The sequence below is a fragment of the Argentina anserina genome, chromosome 4, assembly GCF_933775445.1.
Source record: "Argentina anserina chromosome 4, drPotAnse1.1, whole genome shotgun sequence".
In the NCBI taxonomy this organism is placed as follows: Eukaryota; Viridiplantae; Streptophyta; class Magnoliopsida; order Rosales; family Rosaceae; genus Argentina; species Argentina anserina.
This window is the reverse complement of record NC_065875.1, coordinates 15,643,916-15,659,616: the sequence shown is the minus strand read 5'-3', so window position 1 is coordinate 15,659,616 and position 15,701 is coordinate 15,643,916. Positions and strand designations below refer to the sequence as shown.

General features: G+C 40.7%; 1 protein-coding gene across 1 annotated transcript; it reads left to right on the top strand.

Moving 5' to 3' along the window:
- Positions 1-5,776: 5,776 nt before the first annotated feature.
- On the top strand, positions 5,777-8,992 carry LOC126791221 (pentatricopeptide repeat-containing protein At3g18110, chloroplastic). The gene is given in 4 exon segments (XM_050517642.1): positions 5,777-7,153; positions 7,155-8,140; positions 8,142-8,726; positions 8,728-8,992. Coding segments are annotated over 4 exon segments (3,213 nt in total).
- Positions 8,993-15,701: the final 6,709 nt, after the last annotated feature.

The window sequence follows — 15,701 nt, the reverse complement described above, 5'->3', positions numbered from 1 at the left end:
AAAATTGGCTACAGACAGAGTAATTCAGACCACACGTTATTTCTCAAACATCAACAAGGGAAGGTAACAGTCCTAATTATATATGTTGATGATATGGTAATTACCGGGAATGATACTGTTGAGGTGGATAGATTACAGAAAAAGTTTGCCACAAAGTTTGAGATGAAGGACCTAGGTACACTCAAGTACTTATTAGGCATTGAAGTAGCCCGGGGAAGTGATGGTATCTATCTGTGTCAGATGAAGGACATCCTTGATCTACTAACAGAGACAAGTATGTTGGACTGCACTCCCATTGATACTCTTATTGAGCAGAACCATCGGTTAGCGGAGTATCCAGATCAAGTCCCTACTGAAAAACCTCGTTATCAGAGGCTAGTTGGATGCCTGATTCATCTATCACATACCAGACCAGATATTGCGTATGCAGTAAATGTAGTGAGTCAGTTCATGCATAATCCCAGTGAGGACCACATGGATGCTGTTGTAAGAATCTTGAGGTACTTGAAGTCAGCTTCGGGGAGAGGAGTAATGTTCTTTAATCGCAATAATATCCTTCAAATTTGTGGCTTCACAGATGCAGACTGGGCTAGAAATATTACAGATCGCAGATCCACATCAGGGTACTTTACATTTGTTGGGGGTAATCTTGTTACATGGAAGAGTAAAAAACAAAATGTGGTAGCTCGATCTAGTGCTGAAGCAGAATATAGAGGTATGGCTCAGGGAGTGTGCGAATTGTTATGGCTTAGAAAGTTGCTACAAGATTTGGGTATGAAGCCTAAATGTGCTATGCAGCTATACTGTGACAACAAGGCAGCTATTGATATTTAGCATGCTTACGATCATGTTGCACAGGATTCTGTGAGATATCAATGGCTGCCTTGTTGTCACAGTATAACTGCATGGCGCACTTGGGTTTAACCCTCAAATCTCGTAATACATTCTTCAGCCATAACAACTCGCACACTCCATGAGCCATACCCCTATATTCTGCTTCAGCACTAGACCGAGCCACCACCTTTTGCTTCTTACTCTTTCAAGTAACAAGATTACCTCCCACAAAGGTAAAATATCCTGATGTAGACCTTCTATCTGTAATATTTCCAGCCCAGTCTGCATCTGTAAAACCACAAACGTCAAGGACATTGTTGTGTTTAGAAAACATTACTCCTCTCCCAGGAGCGGACTTCAAGTATCTCAGAATCCTCACAACAGCATCCATGTGATCCACACTGGGATTATGCATGAACTGGCTCACCACACTTACCGCATATGCAACATCAGGTCTGGTGTGTGTCAAATAAATCAGACGTCCAACTAACCTCTGATAACGAGGCTTGTCGGTAGGTACCTGGTCAGGATACTCTGCTAATCGGTGATTTTGCTCAATAGGAGTGTCAATTGGAGTACAATCCAACATACATGTCTCTGCTAATAGGTCAAGTATATACTTCCTCTGACACAGATAGATGCCTTCACTCCCCCTGGCTACCTCAATGCCCAAGAAGTACTTGAGTGCACCTAGGTCCTTCATCTCAAACTCTGTGGCTAACTGGTTTTGCAAGCTATCCATCTCAACAGTATCATTACCAGTAACAACCATATCATCAACATATATGATCAGAGCTGTTACCTTCCCTTGTTGGTGTCTGAGAAACAATGTGTGGTCTGAGTTACTTTGCTTATAACCAATCTTCCTCATGAACTGAGAAAATCTTCCAAACCAAGCACGAGGTGATTGTTTGAGACCATACAAAGATTTTCTCAATCTGCACACAAAGGTACCTGAAGGAGTAGTTTTATATCCAGGGGAAGATCCATATACACTTCCTCCATAAGTTCTCCATGAAGAAAAGCATTCTTGACATTAAACTGTTTAAGAGGCCAGTTTAAGTTAGCAGCAAGAGAGAGCAATACCCGGATAGTATTCATCTTTGCAACTGGTGCAAATGTCTCATCATAATCAATGCCATATGTCTGAGTGAATCCCTTAGCCACTAAGCGTGCTTTATACCGACTCACTGACCCATCTGGGTTATGCTTCACTGTAAACACCCAACGACATCCTACTGCCTTCTTTCCATGTGGTGGGGATACAAGCTCCCAAGTATTGTTCTTCTGTAATGCTTCCATCTCCTCATCCATTGCTTTCCTCCACTTAGGATCTCCCAACGCATCCTGCACTTTGTTAGGTACTGACACAGCAGATATTTGATTCACAAATGATTCATATGACTTAGACAACCTTTGGGTAGACACAAAATTTGCCACAGGATACTTAGCTTTGGCTTGGAGGGTAGGTTCATACTTTTTTGCTGGTTTACCCCTAGTAGACCTGTTTGGTAACACATATTGCCTACTATTAACATCACTAGTATTACCCCCAATTGAATTACTAACCTTAGATGGAAGATCTTCTATACCAGGGAGACATGAGTCAGGGGTATTAGTAACAACAGGTGAAGCAGGAGGGGCAGGAACACTTTCAGCTTCTGGTTCCTGAATCTCTGAAGCAATCACACCAGAATCATCTGGTGGTGCCTGTCTGTCATCTTCCGGTCCCTGAACCTCTGGAGTGGCTGGTGCATGTGAAACTGGTGCATCAGTAACCTCAACTGAATGACCTATCTCCCCCTCTCCATGATACAGCTCTTTAAAATATGAATGCTCCCCCTGAAGAGCAGTATTAGAAGAGGTATAATAGCTCATGTCCTCAAAGAAAGTAACATCCATAGTGACATAATACTTCCCAGTAGGTGGGTGATAGCACTTGTATCCTTTCTGATGTCCCCCATAGCCAACAAACACACATTTCAGCTCTCGGGCATCCGACTTACTTGACCTTTGACTCTTTGGGATATGGAAAAATGCAACACAACCAAATACACGAGCAGGGAGATTATGAAAGGAAGACAAAGAGACATAAGAAGCTAAGACCTCAAACGGTACTTTTCCTTGGAGGACACTAGAGGGAAGACGATTAATGAGATGGGTAGATGCGATGATAGCATCACCCTATAGATCCTTAGGACAATGGGCACTAAAGAGAATACAACGGGCCATATCAAGTAAATGTCGATTTTTCCTTTCGGATACCCTATTCTGTTCAGGTGTATAAGGACACGTTTTCTGGTGGATAATCCCATGTGTTTTTAAGAAAGACTGAAAGACACGGTTGACATACTCCCCCCCATTATCAGAGCGAAGAACTTTAATTTTGGCATTGTACTGTGTTTGAACTTCGGAAAGGAAGGCTTCAAAAGCCGGAAAAACCTCATCCTTAGTTTTAAGAAGAACAACCCAAGTAAGACGTGTACAATCATCAATAAAGGACACATAATATCGCATACCAGACACTGTGGGTTCTTTTGAAGGTCCCCAAACATCAGAATGAATTAATTCAAAAGGAACGACACTTTTATTTGAAATACTAGGCGAATAAGTTGAGCGATGACTCTTGCCCAAAACACATATTTCACAATGTAAGACTGACTCATCCACACCAATAAACAAAGAAGGCATGGATTTTTTCATAACACTAAAAGATGGATGCCCTATGCGTCGGTGCCATAACCAAACATCACTTAGCCTGTTAGAAGTTGACATTAAAGAGGTCCGTGGCTGTGCTCCTGGTTTCTCCCCTGCGTATGTCTGGTCCAAACGAAACAGCCTGCCCCTCAAGTACCCCCGACCTAGTAACTCCCCAGTGAGAAGATCCTGAAAAATCACATACATGGGAAAAAAGGTCACAGAACATTTGGATTCAACATTCAACTGTGGGACAGATATCAAATGATGGGATAAAGCAGGTATATATAGCACATTTTGTAGGACAATAGTGGAAGTGACACGAACTGACCCCTTTCCTAACACAGGGAAGGCCTCACCATTAGCATTAGTAACATATGGTACTGGTGGAGAGGATAACTCAGTAAAATAAGATTTGTCATAAGTCATATGATCTGAAGCACCTGAATCCATAATCCATGTATCACCACCAACAAAGTTAGAAATATTTAAGGCCATACCTATCTTACCACGACTAGCTACTAATGCTGTGGGTGTGGCGCCTTCTGCTGTGTCATGATCATGTCCGACCACACCATAGACATCTGGTTCCTGGATCAACTGGACAGCTACCTTTGCTTTGGCACGAAAGGTTGGCCTCTTAGGCCTAAGATGCGGGTACAACTTCCAACAAGAGTCACGAGCATGGTCACCCTTGCAATAAGAGCAAGGACGAGACTGGTCTCCAAAGCCTGGTGGTGGTCCTTGCTTGTGGAGTGGAACTAAACTGGATTGCTGAAGGAGTGGAGCTGGTGCTTTTGCCTGAACAGTGAGACTGGAGACTTCAAGTTGTGCTTGAGTAAGGCTTTCATGCTGAGACTCATCCTTACGAACATATGTAAAAGCTTTAGTCAAGCTAGGAGGCTACGTCATCCTGAGTAGCTCTTATTTGGCACTGTTATGTTTTGCATCAAGACCCCTCAAAAAATGATGAACTCGCTCAAGCTCCTTTTCCTTCAAGTACCAAACAAGATCCTCATGGTTCTTGATCTTGCAGGGACGTTTCGCATCAATTTCAGCCCAAATATTCTTCAGCTTAGTGAAATATTGCGCCACTGGCTGCCCATCCTGCTGCATTGCTGAAGCAGCGCACATCAACTCATGAACCTGTATGAAATTAGACTCATTGTTATACAAGTCTTCCAATGTGTTCCAGATTGCCTGAGCTGTGTCACATTGCTCCACCAGATCACTTATGTCTTCATTCATGGCCTTGTATAAAACTGACATCACAAGACCATCATCATCTTCCCACTTAGTGTAGGCAACAACATCACTTTCACTAGGAGCCGTAATAACCCCAGTTACATGCCCCATCTTGTGCATCCCTCGGAGATGAGCCGTCATGATTTTCTTCCATTTCCGAAAATTGGTTCCATTGAGTTTGGGCCCCCCAAAGGAACCAATTTCAGAATTCTTGACAGATACTTTAAATGTCTGAACATCATTCACCTTAGAACTTTCTGTTCCAGAACCCATTGCAACACAAATACCAAAAAACAGTAGTTATGTAGCAATATAATAAAATAATAAAACCTGCGTCAGGTGTACTTGCACTGTCGGTGCACCAGAACTCTGGATTTCAATTTTTTTTTTACTGAAAAACCGGGTCGGGTCTTAAATGAACCGGGTCGGATCACATGAGTCGGGTTGAGAAAGCGGGTCGGATCGCAAGAAACGGGTTGGCTGGGAAAACTCTTCCAAACAGATCGGATCGAGCCGATTCCGATGCAGATCCTGGACTCCACCCACGGCGGCACCTGGACTGGGACACAGCGGCGTCGGAACTTGAGCACGGCGGCGTCTTCTGGGCACGACGACGATTGCTGGGCTGGGCACGGCTGGATTTCGGTTTGGGCACGGCTGGAAACAAACCAACTCCATGAACAGTAACCCGTGAGCGAGAAACAACGATCGGAAAAACTTCGATCGGAGAATAGAATAGAATCGTTGGGAAAACTTCAACGAAAAAGTGCAGCGGAAAAACAAAGAGACAAAGTCCTTTCGGATCTTTGCTCTGATACCAAGTCAAATATAACGAGGTTTTAGAGAATGAATTTTCTGATATCTTATTCATCTCACAGTGGAGGCTATATATAGAGATACAATACGTACAAACCCTACATGTACTACACATCTAGACTAGGAAAGTAATAACAATTTAATTTACATTCCTGAACTATATACACCACTCACGCTAACACAGATGACCCCAACTGATTTTTGCTTTGTGGTGAAATGGGTGGGGCAGAAGAGCTGGTAGCGCGCTTTGGAGGTGTATGAGTGGCTGAATTTACGCCATTGGTATGCCCCGAATGCACGAATGCTTGCAACTATATTGGCTGTTCTTGGCAAGGCTAACCAGGAAGCTTTGGCTGTGGAGATATACACCAGGGCTGAGCCTGAGATTGGTAATACAGTGCAAGTGTTCAATGCAATGATGGGTGTCTATGCACGGAGTGGTCGGTTTAAGAAGGTGCAAGAGCTGCTTAACTTAATGCGTGAGAGGGGTTGTGAGCCGGACCTTGTGAGTCTCAACACTTTGATCAATGCACGTCTTAGGTCAGGTGCCATGGTGCCAAATTTGGCTATTGAACTTTTGAATGAGGTGAGGAGGTCTGGTCTGAGGCCGGATATAATCACTTACAATACTCTTATAAGTGGCTGTGCGCGTGAATCTAATTTAGAGGAGGCGGTGAAGGTCTATGCTGACATGGACGCACATAACTGTCAACCTGATCTTTGGACTTATAATGCCATGATTTCGGTATATGGCAGATGTGGGCAGTCAAGCAAAGCCGAGCAGCTCTTTAAGGAATTGGAATCAAGAGGGTTTTTCCCAGATGCAGTGACGTATAATTCTTTGTTGTATGCTTTTGCCAGAGAGCTTAATATAGAAAAAGTCAGGAGGTATATTTGTGAAGATATGGTGAAAATGGGGTTTGCTAAAGATGAGATGACATACAATACTATTATCCACATGTATGGCAAGCAGGGCCAGCATGATCAAGCACAGAAGATTTACCAGGACATGAAAATGTTAGGCCGAGTTCCTGACACTATTACTTACACTGTTTTGATTGATTCACTTAGGAAAGAAAATAAGATTACAGAGGCCGAAAAGATGATGTCAGAAATGTTGGACAGTGGAGTAAAACCAACTCTTCGGACTTATAGCGCTTTAATGTGTGGGTATGCCAAGGCTGACAAACAGGTGGAGGCTAAAGAGACATTTGATTGCATGATTAAGTCTGGGATTAGACCAGATCATCTAGCATACTCAGTTATGTTGGATATCTTTCTGAGGTCCAATGAAACAAGAAAGGCAATGACATTGTACCAGGAAATGCTGCATGATGTTTTCATGCCAGATACTGCCCTTTATGAGGTACTGTTGCGGGTGCTTGGAACTGAAAACAAGTTGGAGACCATTGAGAAAATTATTAGAGACATGGAAAAGGTCGGTGGTATGAATGCACAGATTATCTCTTCCATTCTTGTTAAGGGAGAATTCTATGATCATGCTGCTAGGATGTTAAGATTAGCCATCAGCAGTGGTTATGAACTAGACAGGGAAAGTCTTTTTTTCTATTCTCAGTTCCTATAGTTCTTGTGGCAGACACTCGGAAGCATGTGAGTTGCTTGCATTTTTGAAAGATCATGCTCCCGGTTCCAACCAACTTATAAATGAGGCAATGGTAGTCATACAATGTAAGGCTGGTGATTTTGATGCTGCCTTGGAAGAATATAGTATTTCCAAGGGTTACCAGTCTTTTTGCAGAAGTTGTACTATGTATGAAACCTTGATTCAAGGCTGTGAGAAAAATGAACTCTTTGGTGAAGCATCACAGGTTTATTCTGACATGAGATTCTATGGTATTGAACCAACAGAGCATCTGTACCAAATCATGGTGCTGATATATTGTAAAATGGGTTTCCCGGAGACAGCCCACTGTTTGATCGAACAGGCAGCCATGAAAGGCATTCGTTTTGACAATATCTCCATGTATGTTGATATAATTGAAGTCTATGGGAAATTGAAGTTGTGGCAGAAAGCTGAAAGTTTGGTGGGAAGTCTTAAACAAAGATGTAAAACAGTGGATAGGAAGGTCTGGAATGCATTGATACAAGCTTATGCCGCAAGTGGTTGCTATGAGCGGGCTAGAGTGATCTTTAACACAGTGACAAGGGATGGTCCTTCCCCCACGGTAGAGTCAGTTAATGGTCTTTTGCAGGCTTTAATTATTGATGAAAGATTGGATGAAATTTATGTTCTTATCCAGGAGTTGCAAGATATGGGTTTTAAAATAAGCAAGAGTTCAATTCTGTTGATGCTTGAAGCATTTCCTCGAGCTGGTAACATATTTGAGGTGAAGAAAATATATCATGGAATGAAGGCTGCTGGTTATTTTCCTACGATGGATAGTTTCAGAATTATGATCAAGTTATTGTCCAGGGGGGAACGAGTACGGGATGTTGAAGCAATGGTTTCTGAGATGGAAGAGGCGGGATTCAAGCCTGATCTTTCAATATGGAATTGCATGCTCAAATTATATGCAGGAATTGAGGATTTATGTATACCAGCGTATTAAAGAAGCTGGACTTCAACCAAATGAAGATACTTACAATACTTTAATTATATTGTACTGCAGAGATCGTAGACCAGAAGAAGGTTTGTCGTTGATGCATGAAATGAGAAGGCAGGGACTGGAACCGAAGCTGAATACGTACAAAAGCTTAATTTCAGCATTTGGTAAGCAGAAGTTGTTGGGTCAAGCTGAGGAACTGTTTGAAGAGTAAAGGTCTAACGGGTGTAAGTTGGATCGCTCATTTTATCATATAATGATGAAAATATATAGAAATTCTAAAAATCATGCCAAAGCTGAAACACTGTTGTCTGTGATGAAGGATGCTGGAATAGAACCCAACTTTGCCTCAATGCACTTGCTTATGGTTTCTTATGGCAGCTCGGGACAGCCTCGGGATGCATCCTTGGAGGGTTATCCAGAGTCACCCAAGTCAGTTGTTCTGATAACAGGGACATCCGAATACAACATGGTTTCGCTTAATAGTACATTGAAGGCATGCCTTTGGGAAATAGGTTCGCCTTTTCTGCCATGTAAGACACGAAGTGGCCTACTTGTAGCAAAGGCACACCCTCAGAATGTGGTTAAAGGACTCCCCTTTTTGTTTGGACCTTGAGTTGAAAGACACCCCAGCGCTCCCTGAGTCAAACTCAATGCAGCTAATTGATGGATGCTTCTTAAGACGTGGTCTAGTTCCTGCATATAAAGAAATAAACGAGAGTTTTGGATTTGTGAGGCCCAAGAAATTTGCAAGACTGGCTTTGCTATCTGATGAAAAGAGAGAGGTTTTTCAAGCTGATATTGAGGGGAGGAAGGAGAAGTTGGAGAAAATGTGAAAGAGGGGAATTGTTGACCCAAGGAGGGTGAGCAGGATCAAGAAGCTTAGAAAGAGGACAAATATAAGACCGGCCATGTTACCACACCAAACACATTGTATCAAAAAAAGAAGAAGAGATTCCAATTAGCAGATGAATATATGGTGAGTTCCTAAACTAGAACTTATACATGACACAATATACGGTGCTCCCGTGTAATTGTCGAAAACGGCTTTGGCACGTTTTCATCATTTTCAGAAAACAGAAGAAGACCATCATTAAGGCAAGTCGACATCGCCAATGTAATTGAGAAAGGTAAAAAAAAAATCAAATCACTAGCCATGAACGAATTGATATGCCCATGAACTATCGTTCTTTCTCAACTCATTCTTTCATGTTTATACCCAAATCTCTTTTCTCCAAATATCAATGTTTATCCGCTTGATCGATATACATCATATATGTTCATGAACTTCAATCTCTACTACTATAAAGCCAGCACTCTAAGTACCACTAAATTACGAATTTTCAAATATGTCACTATGTAATTTTACTCTCACATATAGTCATAAAGACAATTTAAAAGTACTGATTTTTTTTTTCCAAAACTATTATTCATGGTAAATAAAATTACATAACAACATAACATTTTAAACTAATTTAAAATTAAACGCTACAAATGACAAACTTGTGTTATAAAGTACTAAGTTGTAGGTAGAGGATCAAAGCAAACTAAGCTAAATAGTGGTTACCCCATGTCAAAGAGTAACATCAGCACTCATCGCCGATGGGTGTAATCCCCAGGAACGTTTATTAAACCAAGCAGAGAAGAAGAGAAAGAACCATCGGCAAGACTCCTTCATTGAGCTATTGCTCTTCCAATCTTATACGGGTGTTCATCGAATTGATCATCTGAGAGAGACAGTTATAAAAGGATTAAGGTTTAACTGTTAGAGAGAGAGAGATAGATACGGGTGTTCATCGAATTGATCATCTGAGAGAGACAGTTATAAAAGGATTAAGGTTTAACTGTTATAGAGAGAGAGAGAGAAGCATTTGCAAACCTAGAATATCAAAATTTGGTTTCAGATCTTATGCGCAAATGAAGTGGTGGCTTTGATATATGAATGCACCTGGAGGTGTTTTAGAGTTGGGAGGGAGACGTGGGAGATAGATATAACAGACGAGTGTTTTCATGCATTGAAAAAATAAACTTTTATGTAATTAGTTTTAATTTTAATTACCAATTGGTGTGGGGACTCTTGTAAAACAGTTTTCTGGGAAATTATACCGAATGCGTATCAAAAAGTCGGATCTGTAAAAAGTGAACTGTGTTGGAGAAGAATCATCTCCTATTCAGACTTGGTGTATTTTGTCCTAATTAGTATAGTCTAGTTAGATAAAGAATGTTATATATTCCCTGATTCATCATGATTTTTGTTGTAATGACTATGTATAAAACTCTATGCTATCAATAAAATCACAGTTATTTCTCTCGAAATCATTCTATTGTTTCACGTTATCAGCACGTAGCTCTAGTCCTGAAAACCCTAGGTCTAGAACCCGAATAAAAAAACCTAAACCCTAGTTTTTTTTTCTCTCTAACCGGCTGCACCTTTTCCTAGCGCCACCGGCCTCCTCCCTACCCCCTGTCCGGCCACTACCTCTCGGTGGCCTAAACCCTTTGCCGCATGTATACTTGATCTCGTCACTTTACGGATATTGCAAAAGTGACGAGATCAAGTATACTTGCTGCAAACTGTCCTACGAGGTTAGAAGTCCCGAACTTCAGGCAAGATGCCGCCATACCAGAACAAGGCTCGGCCGAGCCTACCCTAGGTGGAGTCACGGCGACGGTCACGGCGACGGTCACGGCGACGGTCACGGCGACGGTCACGGCGACGGTCACGACGACGGTCACGGTTCCTCCCAAGAAGAGGGGGACGCCGAAATGTTCCACTGACTCACAACCAAGAAAACGAGCTAAAGTCAAGGCACAAACTAATATACTCATCATAGACTTGGACAACCGAGCTTCGAGATTATCTCTGATTATAGCTATGTCCATGAATCAACACTTGATGATCTGAGGGACGCTTCAGACTCATTTTTGATATCAGAGAATAAAAAAATCTCATTGAGTGAGTTAAATGCTCTAGAAGTCATGGATGTGAATTCCATGCAGATAGATGATGTGTTTGCTTATTCCGTCGCTCGGGAAATCATCGACGACGACGACATGGAACCTCGCTCGGTTGAAGAATGTCAACGAAGAGCAGATTGGCCGAAATGGAAGGAAGCAATCCAGACGGAACTAGACTCTCTGAATAAAAGGCAAGGTTTCGGTCCGGTCGTTGAAGTACCGCCGAATGTTAAGTCTGTTAGACATAAATGGGTCTTTGTTTGCAAGCTGAATGAGAAAGGCGAAGTCTTGTGGTATAAAGCGCGACTCGTTGCTCAATGATTCTCTCAGCGTCCTGGTGTTGACTATGAGGAGACGTATTCTCCAATTATGGATATCATTACCTTCTGATATCTCATAAGTCTAGTGGTATTTGAAAAGCTAGACATGCAGCTGTTAGATGTGATGACCGCGTATCTTTATGGGGATCTAGATACAGAGATATACATGAAGGTTCCTGATGGACTTCAAGTACCCAAGTCAAGTAAGCCATGCAATGCCTATACCATTAGGTTACAACGCTCACTTTATGAACTTAAACAATCCGGAAGAATGTGGTATACACGTTTGAGCGAATACTTGATTGGGAATGGATACAAGAACGATGAACTGTGCCCTTGCGTGTTTATCAAACACAATAGTTCTGGTTTTGCTATAGTAGCCGTCTATGTCGATGACATGAACATAATTGGATCTCTTAATGAGATTGGTGAGACGATAAGCTACTTGAAAGCAGAATTTGAGATGAAAGACATGGGAAAAACTCAGTTTTGCTTAGGTTTGGAATTTGAGCATAGAGTTGGTGGAGTCCTTGTACACCAGTCTGCATACGTCCAAAAGATGCTCAGGCGATTCTGTATGGACAAAGTTATGCACCCTTCTAGTACTCCCATGGTCGTAAGAAGTCTGGATACCAAGAAAGATCCATTCCGTCCGAAAGATGACGATGAAGATATACTTGGTCCTGAATATCCATATTTGATTGCTATAGGAGCTTTGTTTTACCTAGCTCAATGTACTCGTCCAGACATTGCATTCTCAGTGAACTTGTTGGCAAGGTTTAGTTATGCTCCAACCATATGTCATTGGACCGGTATCAAGAACATCTTTAGGTACTTGAAAGGTTCCATTGATATGGGGTTGTATTATCAGTATTCCGACAAGAAAAGTTCTATTCCGGCAAGAATTGATGGTGATGATCGACACAACGTAGCCGCCATGCTCTCCCGTAAAGATGGACACGGCCCTGCCGCCGCCGCCGCCAGTGTTGCTGCCGGTGCTGCTTCTCAGCATTTGAATGACAATTCCTCATTTCCTAAAACTTCTAGTGATGAGTTGGTATGATTTACTAATGCTGGATACCTTTCGGATCCACACAAAGGACGTTCCTAAACTGGTTATGGTTTTACCATGGAGAATACGACGATTTCTTAGAGATCAACCAAGAAAAACCTTGTTGCTACTTCCTTAAATCATTTTAAGATTATAGCATTGCATGAAGCAGTCAAAGAGTGTATTTGGCTTCGAGCAATCATTACTCATATTCGAGAGGCTAGTGGATTAAGTTCTACTACAGTTGAACCCACATGTCTTTACGAAGATAATGCTGCTTGCTTTGAACAGATGAAGCTATGTTACATTAAGGGTGATAACACAAAGTATATTTCGCTAAAGTTCTTTTATAATTAGCAATAACAAGAGATGTTGAATATCCAAGTTAATCAGATTCATTCTGAGGATAATGTGGCAGATTTGTTCACTAAGTCTCTTCCAAAATCTACATTTGTGAAGCATGTGAAACGCATTGGCTTGAGTTGTCAATCAGAGCTCCAAGATTGAGTTAAAGATCATGGGGAGCGGTTTTGTAGACATCAGGGGGAGTCTACATCACATGCATTGACTATTTGTAGTTAGTGCATTGTGCTCTTTTTCTCCTTCGACCAAAGCTTTTTATTTTACCCAAGAGGTTTTTGTTTTGCTTGGCAAAGTTTTTACCGAGGTAACAGTATTGCACTATGTCACATTAGGATCGCGATACAAGGGAGAGTGTTATGAGAGAATCATCTCATATTCATACTTGGTGTATAGTCTAGTTAGATAAGGAATATTATCTATTCCCTGATTCATCAGGATCTTTGTTGTAATCACAGTTATTTCTCTTGAATTCATTCTATTGTTTCAAAATGGAATTGGTCTACTCATATTATTATGAACCCCCTTTATATATGAGAAATATTACATGGAAAAGTATCAATCAGTTTTATGACAATAAACACTAATTGATCCGTTACATAATTTAGATATGTAATTAACTAAATATCAAAGCTGATTGCCTAATTGGTTCCGTCAGTTACTTTGATGAAGGCACACTAATAAGGTAATAATGTTTTTTCTTTAACACTCCCCCTTGTGTCAAGTCAAAGACATAGTAGTTCGTGAACTGTTGCCTCCTCAAAAAGCTTGCCAGATAATAAAACCCAATGAGACAAAATGAATCTTGATCGAAGGAAAATAGTACAACACACTAATGACATGCGTGGGTCCAAACTCCCCCTAAAGTCTACCCCTCTTCTTGATTCTTACTTTAATCAAGGGAGTTCAGAAAGCTTTCAGATTCCTATATTCCTTACGTGTTTCTCAAACGTAACTTTAGGCAATGACTTGGTAAATAGATATGCCACATTCTCCTCAGATTTAACTTGGTTCACTTAAAACCAACCAAAACATTATTTGGGGTTTCAGAGTAGGAGATAGTAATTTTGTCATCGACATTTTCTTTAGGAACTGCAATTCCATTTACGGATCCTCCTGTCTTACTGTAAGGAAATAATAAACCCAAGTCAATTGTTCCCTTTAGGTATCGAAATATGTTTTTGACACCACTCCAATGACGCTGAGCTAAATATAGCTAACAAGTTCACTGAGAATGCAATATCTGGTCGAGTACATTGGGCCAAGTACAATAATGCACCTATTGCACTTAGGTAGGGAGTTTCAGCTCCTAGTACCTCTTCGTCCTCTTCTTGAGGGCGAAAATGATCTTTCTTTACATCCAAACTTCGACCGATCATGAGAGTGCTAACAGGGTGCACTTTGTCCATGTTAAAACGCTTGAGCATCTTTTGGACATATGCAGACTGGTGGATTAAAATTCCACAACCTCGGTACTCTAGTTCAAGGCCTAGACAAAACCGAGTTTTTTCAAGATCTTTCATCTCAAATTTGGATTTCAAATAGCTCGTGGTTTCTCTTATTTCGTCAAGAGTACCTATTATGATCATGTCATCAACATATACAACTACAATAGCTGTCACGATCTCGAATTTCGAATGATAAGAGTTCGAATTCAAAGGCATGAAAACTCAAAAACAATCTCAATAAATCGAAATGATCTTATTGTCATAGCGTATCATTACTGAGTTCATAGTACAACTCAAACGAATGGATTATTACAAAACCAATTTAAAATTCAAGAATTATTTCAAATGGAAATGTAAAATCTTCACAATCCTCACTACAAAATAAATGAAGAAACTTTGAAGTCTTCAGAGTGGTCCGTCAATTCTGCTAATCCACACCTGCAGAAGTATCCATTACACCATCGAATAGGTGCACCGAGATTGTAAACACAAACCCGGTAAGCTTTACATCTCGTATGAGTAAAACAACAATATAGCTCGTGTATAAATACAAAAGAAAAATCATGAAAACATTTTATTACAAATGTACTCATTAGTCATTGGACGGCCCATCTAGTTGTCCAATAATATCTGAAAATATAAGTGGTCATGACAAATCGGGCAACCCATCTGTTTACCCAAATACATTTATAATACGGGTACTCATGAGCGCCTGGTACTCATTTGTTACCCCTCATGTAGTACGCCGCCAGACATTGGGCAACATCTCGTTACCCAATATCCAAAAATATGGGTACTCATAAGCCGGTAACCCATCTGTTACCTCTCATGCAAGTTCACTGGCAGACAGTCTAGAGCTCTAACTACATCGTAACTTTCACCCAGCCAAGGCTAGGTTCCGACATGCCAAGACGTCTGAAGACTGGTCCGAAGACTGGTCCGAAGACCGAAAAACACGTCCGAAGACAGAAAATGTTTTAACAAAACTTAATGTTAAAACCACGTACAATAACAATCCACTCATGTTATTGTACTACAACAAGTGACTCTTACTCAAATAAAATAAATATAGTTGCCACAATATAATTCATTTGGAAATAAGAACGTAACAGTATATAATATAGAAACTCATATATATGTATTGTATTTACCATTTTATAGACATACACAACCCACTATATTATATACATGTCATAGTTTGATCTTTTTAAGAAAACGTAAATATGAGTCACCACCAAGGGTAGGCTCGTTATAGTGAGATTTACTCACATTCACCATAGTCCATAATTACAAAAACCTTTTCAAAATCATTTATTAAAATAGCGTTTCACTTACCCATGAACCGTAGACGATCAAGTTCATGTAATATAAACCAAAACATATTTTTAAAATAATTTTTATAAACTAG